Source organism: Pleurodeles waltl, chromosome 8 (assembly GCF_031143425.1).
Source record: "Pleurodeles waltl isolate 20211129_DDA chromosome 8, aPleWal1.hap1.20221129, whole genome shotgun sequence".
In the NCBI taxonomy this organism is placed as follows: Eukaryota; Metazoa; Chordata; class Amphibia; order Caudata; family Salamandridae; genus Pleurodeles; species Pleurodeles waltl.
In genome coordinates, this window is record NC_090447.1 from 16,377,033 (window position 1) to 16,390,159 (window position 13,127).

General features: G+C 42.3%; 1 protein-coding gene across 1 annotated transcript in view; it reads left to right on the top strand.

The window, feature by feature from the left end:
• LOC138249297 (extracellular calcium-sensing receptor-like) overlaps positions 1–13,127 on the top strand; it is a 106,219-nt gene that overhangs the window by 27,243 nt on the left and 65,849 nt on the right. Inside the window, exon 2 of the mRNA XM_069203254.1 lies at positions 8,359–8,650. Within this exon, the coding sequence (XP_069059355.1) occupies positions 8,359–8,650 (292 nt within the window). The remainder of the gene's footprint in view (positions 1–8,358; positions 8,651–13,127) is intronic.

Consider the following 13,127-nt stretch of genomic DNA (forward strand, 5'->3'; position numbering starts at 1 on the left):
TTACTCATTTGCATGGGCAGAGCGTGCAGGTGGGTGGTAAGGCTTGAATATGTTGAGAAAGAAGTGAGGTACAGAGAATTCCCAGCTTCTGTAAACATCTTGAATGAGTTTCTGCTTGCAGAGGGAGGATGTGTAGGCCTTATATTTTGCTTTTTACTGTTTTAAATTATTTGAGAAGGAAAATTAATTAAGTGCCCTGAAACATTTTAGGATTCAGGATTTTCAAATGATTTGATCCAATATGCAGTTAGACCACCAAAGAGGGAATTGATGTAGGCTAGAAGCAGATTTATCAGGGCTCTGACTACAATGTAGTGTCATCTAGTTTTTATGATTTCCTAGGATTTTCAGCTCGATAAATATTACCTTCCTCAGGGCTCCAGTCTGTGTGTTGAGACTCATGCCTGCATCCCACATGAATTCCAGATTTCCCAGTGTTGTTCCTACAGACACTGTTGTTCCAAAGATTGTAGGGGGTGGGTAGTGAAAGGTGATTTTATTGAAATAGTAAAGTCATCATTGGGCTACAAATTCTATTTCTCAGGCATTAATTTGTTTGGCTGACGAGTTCCAACACAGCCTCAGGTGCTCTGAACACAGCTAGTAACTCAAGACAGATAGGAAAAGGCAGCAATGTCCCCAATGCTTTGGGAGAACACTCTGCTGTCTGAAGCACATTCCTGGCTCTGCTATACCTGCCTAGCAGGCCAGCCAGAAGAAAACCTCCAGCTCTGAAATGCCAGCCCAAGTTATGGTAAGCCTTCAAATTTGTTTATTCCTTCCTGGGACTTCCATGCAAGATGTGAAAATCCTCAACAGAAAAAAGCAGCAAAGTCTCCACAAGGCAGGCATAAAACAGCAAGCCCTTCATGGACATTGAAGTCTTTGTTTCTCGGAGGCAAACCCTTATTAGAAGAGGTTGCCTCTAGTAAACTAAAAGGGCTGACTGATTAACCATGGCCATGTGAACTGGCTGACATTGCACAGTTTCATTGAATGTCTACTAGCAATGGTGAAGAATGCACTCTGGTGAATAATATACAGGCTTTCGGCAAGGATCTCTGAAATAAAAATTGTCTTGACTAGGTGGGAATGGCCACCAGGTCTTCAATGCATTTCTTAATCTTACCCTCTGACTGCATCCAGACCAGAAACATTTAGGCCACTTGAGTTCTCAATTTGGAATATTGGCCAAAAGCCACAGGATTTTTTTGTCCACTGTGTCAAAGGCAGCAGCGGCTTTTCCGTTACGGTGGAGGAGCTTTGCCCCCTAGCCAGCAGATGCAAACAAGAAAAGTAAAAATGAAAATAAAACAATGTTATTTTCATTTTATTTTTCTTCATAAGGAGAGTCTTAGAGATGGGGCAATCATGACAAAAGCACTGAAGCAAGCTTGGAGGAGGAGTGGTGGGCAATGCTGCAAGTGCACATGAGTGTTTAGTGGCTGTCTTAGGATGGCCAAACCAATATGCACAATGAGATCTCTCCTACATGAGGTGCGTTGCGGGGTAGGGAACAACAGACACAGACCCAAGTCCCCAGGGGAGCGCAAAACCAGCTGGCTCAGACCAATCCCAGTGCTTCTCTCATGCTGGGTAATAGTATTACCAGCAGAAGAGCAGGATTCGGATTGGCGCAGGGGAGTCTGGTAGCCTGTGCACTAGCAGCAGAGGAGCTCTGAGGCGGTGAATGGCAGGTAAGTTTGTATACATTTTTTTTTATTGTCCCCCTGCACTGCCCCATCACTTTTCTCAGATAGCAGCTGCTGACCGTCAAAGGTGGCGGCAAGATCAAACAAGATCATCCTGGACCACGACTAAGACCCTTTGCATCCCATACCACATATCAGATTGAAAGGCGTCTAAGATTTGGTGAGCTTCAATATGGGAATGAAGCGGGGTGGTAACAGCTTTATCTAAACCACTTCAGTCTAGCACAGGGCCATATTGATTGGGATCTATGTGGACTATTTTTGCTTTTGAGAGGAGGGGAGTTTCTACTTAGTGTTGAAGGCAGCATGGACACCGGCCTCTTTGAGGCAGCTGTTTATAAAGGCAGTCATTAGGGTAGCTAGTGCTTCTGAAGGTGTAGAGGAAATGGATGAACATGGCTCATCTGAGGCTTTCTCTGAGACAGTGTTATGGCGGGCGATGAAAACCACCGTCTAGGTAGCAATGTATGATCTAATGTTCTGAATCAATTAGTGAAGACTGTGTAAAGGGTGCAACAGAGGTTCAGCTTGTTAGAAATGGGAAATGCTGTGCCATGGGGGTTGGTAAACTTTGCACAACCTTGAAAAGTTTGTAAGATCCTCCAAGTCCTCTCCTATTGATCATAAAAGGTTTTTTTGGTATTAAAGTTTGCCTTGTTGTAGGAGCTGCATTAAATGGATGTCTGTAGAGTCGGTTTTATTATTTTGTACCTCACTTTCTTAAACCTACAGCATTTTCTTCTGAGTGTAAACAACCTATGTCAGTATTTACTCCGCTTTCACAATGCATTCCCAAAGACAGACAACATAGGTCTGTGCCCTGTCTATCAATCCCTTTATTTGGTCATTTCATTAACAACACACAAATCGGATTCGTAATGCCATTCCATTTCCCCAGGATGTTTTTGAGGGTCGTAATATACCATATACAAACATCTTTTAAAAATTACAATTAAAAACCATTTATTTAATTATTTACAAATGTAAATTTATGTTCTCAAATTGTAATCAGTATTATTGGTCAACATATAAACAAGTTGTTTAACAGAAATTCCTATTTCACATGTACCTACGTTGCCCAGAAAGGGCCAAATTTATGAACGTTTGGCGCAGGATAGCAAGTCACCTTGCTGCGCTTCCCTGAGTCAAAGGGAAAGGGTAGGAATGTGCCGTATTTAAACAATAGAAGCGCATTTCTGTCCTTTCACACTGTGCTGGAGCCGGTTTGACTGCCTAGCACCAACACAGGCATCCTTGCACCATGCAGAATGCAGTACAACCAGAAACAGGAAAAATGGAGGGGAAATTTAAATATTTCTCCTTGTTACGCCTGCTCTGGGGAAGCGTACAGCTTTGGTGCTGCCCCTGATTTATGTGATTAAGTAAATCTGGGGCAGCGTCAATATCCAGGAGTGTTGCGTGGGAATACCCACCATAACGCCCATGGAACACATCCCTGTTGAAGAGTAAGGCAACGCAGTGACTTGAGCTGCTTTGTCATACTCCATATCTATGACGCCATGCAAAGTGACTGCGGGCCTCATAGATATGGCTGAGAGGCTTGCATCACTAGATTGTCAAAAAAGTGACTCTCAAAAATATGCCCTATAGTTGCAGGAGTTGCACCACCACCATTGCGTCATAAGGAGCTCATAAATATATCCCAAAGCACAGATTGATATTATGTTCAAATATGTCAATATATATATATATATATATATATATATATATATATATATATATATATATATATAAAGTTGGGGTGGGTCAATGCAGTCAAATCTTTTCTAAATTGAATACATGTTTAGTGCCAAGACTATCAATTCTTTGCTAATGATTCATTGCAAGTTCATCCTTAATAATTGCTATAGTTCTAAGTCAATATTCAGTATGCGGACATAATGGGAAATGTCTGTCACATACCTAATTATTAAGTCAGGCATGGAAGTGTTAGCTTCAGGTTATTACATGTAGATTATAGCCTAGACTCAATGGTGTTCTCTGTGGTCCATAAGCAGCTCAGTTCTAATGAGATACACTGGTATTAGAATAAATGATCAATGCATACACTTAAGTCATGTCATGATCCTAAGAATGGGCTGTTGAAGGATTCCAAGGTACAGTGTCTGGATCAAGGCTCATTTAGACTCAACCAGATGTCGCCACATGAGTCGCTCTTAGCAACTTAGACTCTTTGCATTAATGATTCCCAAAGGCATAGGACTAGAATGGCCATATGGAACAGAGGGATATTCTCTGGGTGACTGATTACCATGGGGCTGCTTTTAGGGTGGATGGATGAAGGGATTATCATCCCACCAGCCCTCAAGCAGCAAACTGATTTTCTTGCAAATGCATACATGAATTGTGTCTAGAACTCCTTCGAAAGACAGTAGGTCGTACTCACTGGGTTACACTAGTGGGCTGGTATGGCACTGTTGGTTCCCAATCCAGTCCTGAACACAGAGAAGTAATGTAAGGGGTCACATAACAAGGTATGAAGTAGTGCTCTGCTCCTCTTTGTCTCTGATTCTTCCACATGTCTCTGGGTAGGGGCTTTTGACCTTCACGATTGTTCTACCACCTTCTCTGCTGATTCCCCGTAAATACCCTAACTTTGCCACTCCCCTGGTGTACCCCAACCTCAAGCAGTGCCCTCTTCAGCTACTGCATCCCTGGTACACTCACATCTCTATTGTACTTCTGTTCTTATCATTGTAAAATACATATTGCTTTGAAGTGCCACATTTCTTTGTAACTAGGTTAATCCTACATAGACGTTGTTGATTCATATATTCACACATATGTTAGGTGGTTATCTTAGAGAAGGGTGGGAACAAAAATCCTTATTTTTTTTAAGGAAGTTCTAAATGTAGGTGTAGGAGACTGGCCCTCTATGTAGTGTGGAAAGCTGGGCACACTGTGCAGTGGTCCAGGCAACCACACGTTGGTTTCCAGAGGTCAAAATCAGATCACCTAATGCTCCCATTTTTTAGGTAGCTGGCGAGCAGTTAGATACTTACCTCAGGGTGGCTACACCTACTATAGTGACCACTTCCTGTGGCACCTGTCACTGCCCTAAACCTAATTAACTATTTTCCTCCATTCCAAGTTGGAGGAAAGTGAATTTGAGGGTCCAATTCGCATGCAACACATTAGGGGTGGTGCATGCCAGGTGAGGCCACTCCTCCTACCCTTTGTGTGGTTTCCCTCCTTTGTTCCTTCCAGAAGTGGGGGTTTGCAAAGGGGGAAACCATCTGCTACAAGCAGCAGGCCTGGAGATCGAGTTTCAAGGGTTGTAGCCCTTTGAAGCTCACTGCCATGGCAGTGCACATTCCTGAGGGGGGGTGTTATGTCCTCTACCCAGGAAGGGCTTTGTTTTACAAATCAGAGAGACTAAGCTCTCCCCCAAGGTTTTTATATTGGCTGTCTGGGTACATTTTATTATAAGTCCAGTACTGGTATCAGTTTGGACTTATCATTCTGAGTTGTTTGATACCAAACAACCCAGGGTTCAGAGTAGCCATCATGTAGCTGGGAATCTCGCGTTGACCAGTGTCCAGCACATATATTAAAATAGCTGCTCTGTTCACTCACTATGTCCCAGGTTTGGCAAGGACAGTGCGGGCATATTGCTCATGCAGCTATGCCCTCATATATAATATAGAGCACCCTGCCGTGGGTCTGTAAGGCCTGCCTGAGGGGTGGCTTACCCAAAGTAAATGCAGTGAATGGTGGACAGGGCACATAGGCAGTGTGTCAAGTCGAGTTTGTGTGTGAGGTTTGCACCACAACAATCAGCCTGCTATGGCTGTGCTGGGTGCATCTGGATGCATGGCTCTAGATGGTGGCACAGTCAGTGCGCTGCCCTAAGGGACTTGCCCTTAGTACCCATGCCCTGGGTACCTAAGTACCTTTTACTAGGGACTGATAGTGGTAGCTAAAGGTATATCTAATTACTTTTACATTGTTTCAGGGAAAGAACACTAGCACTGGGAACCTGGTTAGCAGGATCCCAGTGAGCTCCAGTCCAAGTTGCATTCAGAAACGAGGCAAAAAGTGGGCGGGGTAACTGCAACAAGGTGTCAGTTTCCCACAGTAGGTTGGAATCCACTGGTGGAATTTCACTGATTATTCTACACCTGTTGTCGAGGTGATTCCCCCAGTGGATTCAACTGTGGATGTAGCATTTTCTTCGGGTATATTATTCAGGCATCTATATGAGGGACACAAAAGACATCCACACCCTGACCATAAAGCCTCCTATTTGATGCACAAACATTGAATGACCTAGTTTGTTGACTTATTACCTGAAAATTACTTGCAAAACATTTGAATGGAGATATCAAATTGGACATACAAAGGGGCTCATTTACAAGCCTCTTGCGCCACCGTAGCATTTTTTTGTTATGCTACAGCAGCACAAACAGTCCCCCACACAGTGCTGCATTTACAAACTGATGCAACGGTACCATTGCACCAGTTTGTAAAGCCTTGCACCACATTACGCCTGCGCCAGGTATTACGCATAGAAGGTAGGCTTTCCCCCGCACAAAGGGCTGCAGAAATGGTGGAGTGAAATCTACAAGATTTCACTGTGCTATTCTGCGCCGTCACAGCATATTTTTTTGAATGCCTGCTCAGGGCAGGCATTAAAGTGACACTGTGCTGTTTTCAATGCCCCCACGCCAGCATTGCTGGTCCATCGTCAAACTTTTGACATTAGCCCAGCAATGTTACGGTTTAGCATCACAACTGTGTCTGAATTTCTTATGCAGCTGTGGACACTGTGCACAATGGAGCACTGTATTGTAAATACAGCGCTCCCATGGCATCATTAGGAGGGCGCAGGGCAGCGCAAGAAAACTCGTGCATCGATCACAATGTGCCCGTTTCTTGTAAATGAGGCCCTTAGTGCCATATTTCAAACACTCTCTCCGAATTCGTCCTCAAACACTCATTGGATCACCCTTGAAGCACTGTGACATTCTGCAGGAATGGAGTACTTGTCCAGACCTGAACCATCATTTTAGTAACACTGCACCAGTTCAAGAGATAACTTATGGGATTTTATTCACATGTCTGCTGCCATGGTTACAGGCAACTAAAAAGCTGTCCGTGACATCCAAAGCAGGTACTAGTGCACTCCACGTTAATGCAACCGGTGTCCTTACACACTCGTAGAAGTCTCTAGGGCTAAGTCACCTCCTCAATGCTAGCATTGTATTTCCATACTGAAATGGTGACAATGCTTTTAAAAACATCTATTACTGATGGAAAACTGTGGAGCACCTCCATCACACGCCATTCATAATTGTCCACCACTACTGAGAAATAAAAAGAGAAATGAATAGACTCTGATGCTGATCTGGCCAAGCTCATGGCAATACACATTGCTATCCATAATTCACATCTCTCACACAGAACTAGGCACCAACAGCTAATCTGCCAGGAAACATATTCCTCATTCACACTTCTGGCTCAATAGTCACTCAAATTGGTCTGCTCAGAGTGGCGGCCATGCTGAAGGTAGACATGATGCCACAAACACCATGTTGGAAACAGCGCCATGTAAATGGAGAATGACATCCATAAAAAACTAAGTGGCATATTTACCTGAAAGTGGCACTTGGGCCTGATCTGCCACTTTTCTTGCGTCTCCACCCCCCCACCTAACAACACCATGGTTGCACCGTATTTACAATACGGCACACCCTGCTGGTTGTTAGCACAACAGCATCAACGTTTTGGACGCTGTTGTAGCACTTTGCTGCACTAGTGTAAAAAAGTTTGACGCTGGCGCAGCAAAGCAGCAAAGCACAGGGAGGTCCGTTGATTAAAAAGGGTGCATTATTTTAACGTCTGCTCTGAGCAGCCGTTAAAAATTATGGAAAAAAGGCACATTTTCAGGGCCTCCCTGCTATGTAACGCCCCCTTGCATAGATTATGGCTGACGCAGGCATAATGTGGCGCAAAGGGTTGCAAAGTGGTGCAATTTCCACTTTGTAAATACGACGCAGGAGAAAAGCCACCTTAGTGCCACCTTGGTGCAAAAACAAAAATTACACTATGGTGGTGCACGGCGGCCCAAGAGGCTTGTAAATATGCCCCTAAGGTCCCAATGTACTAACTAATACATTTCCCCATACACAGAGAACGAGAAAAACACCTTGATGCATCTGGCCCTTACTTTTCTGTGCACAACATGTTGAGATCCCACCCCACTCCACTGTGGTCACTCATTATATCCCCACACTGCTTAAGACACATTCTCTGAGGCCACATTGATGGACGCTAGTGGATTTCCAACAAAAATATTGTTTGCCAAGTGACTCACCCAGAAGTAAATGCAGCCACTTTGTGCTGGAACTAGGAAAATATATGTATTGCAGACTTTCATCCATCAACTTCAATGATAATAAGTTTGCCAACATGGTGGCAGAAAATTCTTGTGCGTGACATGGTGATGAGAGATGCTCTGGTATTGCTTAAAACAAGTCCAGTCTCTTGCAGTTCAAAGGATTAGGACAACACTGGTGCCCTGCATCCCCTTCTTTGAATGATATTAACTAATTTATACATTGATACAGAAACGTCACTAATGACATCAGTCAAAAATAAACAATTTATGGCCTTTTTCCAATAGGTTCAATGTTCGCTACTACCGGGATGTGTTGGCCATGGTTTTTGCCACCGAAGAAATCAATCAAGATCCTACACTGTTACCAAACATCACCCTGGGGTTTCACATTTTTGACTCCTGCATGTCGGAGAGGCGAGCCATTAGGAGTGTTTTGGAACTTCTCTCGGCACAACTCAAGCATGGATCTGGATATCGCTGCCCGCAACCCCCACTGCTGGCCGGGGTCATCGGTGAAACAATGGCTTCTTTAACTATCCCAATGGCCAGGATTATGGGAGTCTTTACGTACCCACAGGTAAAAGACATAGGTGTGTGAGATAAAACAATGGACTCACAGGATGGAGATTATGACACTTCAGCAATACACCTCCCTTCTTCTCAAGGACTGAAGATGAGCACACACTCTTATCATTCATAAATATTCTGTAGAAAAACACTTGAGATTTTGCTGATGAGCTTGATACACAATGTTTGAGTACTTGAGTTACCTTGAGGTGTGGAAAGAAATCTGCTGACAGATAACATTTTCCAGATGCAATTAACACAAATTGAGCCCACAGGTTGCATCAACCAAATGGCAGGTTTTTAACAATGATGAACAAGAATATTGTATGCACAATATCTCTAGGATAAAGGTACTGGGATTCATGATATTGTCAGGGTAATAATAAGGTGAGTAAGGTTTAGATTCAGGGCTACAGTTAGGGTTGGAGCTAGGATTAGGAATTGCATTAGGGTGAGGCTCAGGGTAAGGGTTGGACTTAGGTTTAAGTTGAGAGCTAGGGTTAGGGTTACATTTAGGGTCTGACTCAGGTTCATGGCCAGAGTTAGAGTTAGGGTTATACTTAGCACTATGGTTATGTTTGGGGCTGGGGATAGGTTTAGTGCTATGTTTAGGCTTAAGGTACAGGCTAGGGTTAGGGCTATGTCTAGAGTTAGGTTCAAGGTTAGGGATAGGTTCTGAGATAGGTTAGGGAAATTATTAGTTTTAGCTTTAGAATAAGTTTAGTGCTAGGGTTTGAATCAGGGCTAGAGGTAGGCTCAGGCATAGGAGTAGGGTTAACGTTTGGATTTAAGTCTAGTTAGGTCAGGGTAGAAGTGTGGATTTAGGTTTAGGTTTGCAGCTACCATTAGGGTTACGTTTAGGGTTAGGCTCAGGTTCATGGCCAGAGTTAGATTTAGGTTCAAAGGTATGTATATGTTTAAGTTTAGGTTCAGAGCTTGGTTAGAGTTACACTTAAATGGTTAGGTTCAGCTTTAAAATTAGGTTTAGTGCTAGGATCAGAATCAGGGCTAGAGGTAGGCTCAGGTCTAGGAGTAGGGTTAACATTTGGTTTAAATCTAGTTAGGGTCAGGGTAAGAGTGTGCAACATTTGCCTAATTCGCTTTTGCCTAGTTATGTGAAATGTTGGTACAATTATGCAGAATTATGCAAAATGCAAGTCCATCTTTTTATCATTGTATTTTAGTGCAAAATGTGTCTGTGTATCAATTTTGGACACAAGAACGCATATCACTGTAAAAAATATAGCACAAAATTTACAAATGCTGTGAGTAACAACCACTCACATTCCATCGTTCTTGTTATTCATGCACTTTCATGGTGAAGATTTACTGCAAACAGTGCACATTTACGCAGTGTGACATAATGGGTGCACAGTGTGGCATAATGGGTTAATGTATGGACTTTCACATAAGAAGCATAACCATGGCATAATGTAAATTTCACCCAGGCCTAGTCCAGGCCCAGAGTTAGACTTAGGTTTAGGATAAGGTTCACAGTTAAGGTTAGGGTTAGGTTCAGTGTCAGAACTAGTGCTAGAGTTAGGTCCAAAGTTAGGTTTAAGTTTTGGGTTAATGTCATGGTCAGAACTAGAGAAAGCATCAGGCAGAGGGATAAGGTTAGTGTTAGGTTCAGGGTTATGGTTAGAGATAAAGATCCTAGTTAGGTTTGGGTTGAGAGTTAAGTTAGGTTCAAAGATAGGGTTTGGCTATATAATAGGGGTAGAGTAAGGGATAGAGTTGGGCTCAGAGCTAGAATTAGGATTAGGGTCAAGATTAGGTTTATGTTTATGGTAATAGTTAGAGCTGGATTCAAAGAAACATTTAGGGTTACAGTTAGGTACAGAGCTTGGGTCAGAGAAAGACTTAGCACTACCTTTAGGGTCAGGGCTGGTGTTAGGTTCCAGGTTGTTGTTAGGTTTATGGTGTTAGCGCATCAGAGCCTAGATAAGTAAACTTACCAGGAGACGAGTTTAGGCCGACAACCCTTTGGACCACGTTTGGAGGCTTCCCAGTACGAAATATTTTCTTGTCATCGCCAATCAATAGATCAATAATCAATTCAATAACAACAATAACTAGTCAATAAACATTTGATAAAATCAATAATTAAACACACACTTGATTCCTCAGTCACAAATAACCACTCCAGTTTAGTCAAAATGCAAGATATTTATTTCCCTATTGGTTACAATCTAATATCATATCTGTTAGTCTCATTAGCAATAAACCCACGCCAAACAATACAATTTATAATCAAAACGTTATTTTAATCATTACATCTACTAATTTCATTTAGCATCTAGGCACATCATTATACAAATCAAATTTGCAGAGTCTCATTAGTACATAAATTAACATAGCAAGAACTCAGTCTTTTTTCTATTTCCACAAATATTAGTGAACACCTTAACTAACCTCAATTTAGCATTAGCATGTTGGGCTTCATGCAAACATTTAGTGAACACAAATTTGGAAAACATCTAAACTAAGGCCTCTATCAAAATAGCAGTTGGTACCTATAAAGAAAGGCATTACAATTTGCATCAGATAGTTACCAATCCAACAGATCAGCAAACAACGTCAGTCTTCGTCCTCAGGACATCAGTCGATTCACCATCAGCAGAGATAGGACGGGACAGAGTCTCATTATAGCATAACTACAGAACAGATTACTTCCCTCAGACAGAGGAGAAGCTAGCATTAAGCAAAGAATGGACAAAGGATGGTTTAAGGTGACAGGACAACTAAACTAATTATGACAACTGGCAAGAGTTCCCTAACAAAAGTCTCATAGCAAGAGAAATGGCAAGGATAAGAGTAAAAGTCCCCGTTAAATTGGAAGAAGAAGTGTGTCTTGTTTCTCGGGTTACGCCGTTAAATCAAAACTGTCTATCTATTCCCTAATTCCTCATTGGATGAAGTTTGGTGCATTATTATCTCTATCCAATAACTTGGTAAGTACCTTACTTGAACTTTCCACAATTTGTAGTTCCCATGTCGCGGATTGGTCCAAATTATTGACGTCTTTAACAGTTGGAATGTCAGGTAGGAAATGTTACACTTTGCGCTCCAGTCAGTGTCTCCATTGTCTTCTCCTAGTACGGTTAACCTTGCACCTGTTACAAATTACACTGTTGCATCTAGCAAGAACGTTGCCTTGAGCAAGCCGGTTCTCATGAGAAAGAATTTGCTACACACACATAACTCCTGGAAAAATACAGCTTCGTGTCCTTCAGGAAAACAGCACATTACACATTAGAAAATACAATTCAATATGGGGCCAGGCAGCTAGGCCCAAACCCTCGCTAAGCTAAGGCCCTCTGATTTAATAAAGCAAACTCTTAACACACATCTATAACTATGATATACTAATACAAATTCAGACATTATTGCATATAATATTTCAGAATTAATAAGCTTTTCGTTAGTCTTCGTATACATTGGTAGCCACTCCCCGTGGGACATTTCAACGTGGGCATTATTTTCTACGTTAACACATTTTCTATGCAGTTTCATCAGACAATATATTGCAAGCTTTTCATATTAATATTGATTGAAAAAAACACACTCCAACAATGGTTACAGTGATGGTTAGGGGCAGGTGTGTACTTACAATTACCATTATATTGGAGATAGTAAGGCCCAGATTTATGTGGCCTGGTGCCATTCTAACGCCACATTAGCATAATTGTTTTACACTAATGTGGCATTGGAAGGCCAAAAACGTGCACCATATTTGCAACCCTTTGCGCTACATTATCCCTCTGCCAAGCATAATATATGCAAGGGGGGGCGCTAGCGGGGGCCAAAAAGTGGCGCAAAGAAATCTATGAGATTTCTTTGCGTCATTTTCATCTACATTTTTCAACACCTGCTAAGAGCAGGCATTAAAGGAAGGCTCCCATTAGTTACAATGGGCCTCTGGGTGCTGTGCAGGATTAGCATCATAATTGTTCACGCTAATCCTGCAACGCATCGAACTAGTGTAAACATTTTTGATGCTAGTTCCCCAACTACCGCCATGGTGCACCGTGCTTTAAATATGGCGGACACATGGTGGCGGTAGGAGGGCGCTAAGGGGCGCAAGAAAAGTGGCGCTGCACTAAGTGCAGCCGCACTTTTCCTAAATCTGCCCCTAAAGTCAATATTTAGACATTGCACATACTGGAAATACTTGAATTTTGTAGCAGTTGTTTTGCCTACATTAAAACTATAGATAAAATATGTGGCTAAGTGCAAACCACTCAACATTCACAGTTTCAAATGATGAAAATCTGACTTTTGCAGTGAGAATTTTGAGGATAGTAGTTGGAAAGGGGATGTAACTCCAGTGCCTCTGAAGGAGTGGCCATGAAACTTTCTTAGCCACAAAAATGTTTTGGCCGCTGAAGAGAGAAAGGTTGATTGGTAGATGTGCTGCTGCCACTTGTTGCAATCTGGAAAATCCTCAGGAGTAAATTTTGCATAACTGCAGTATCAACACTTGA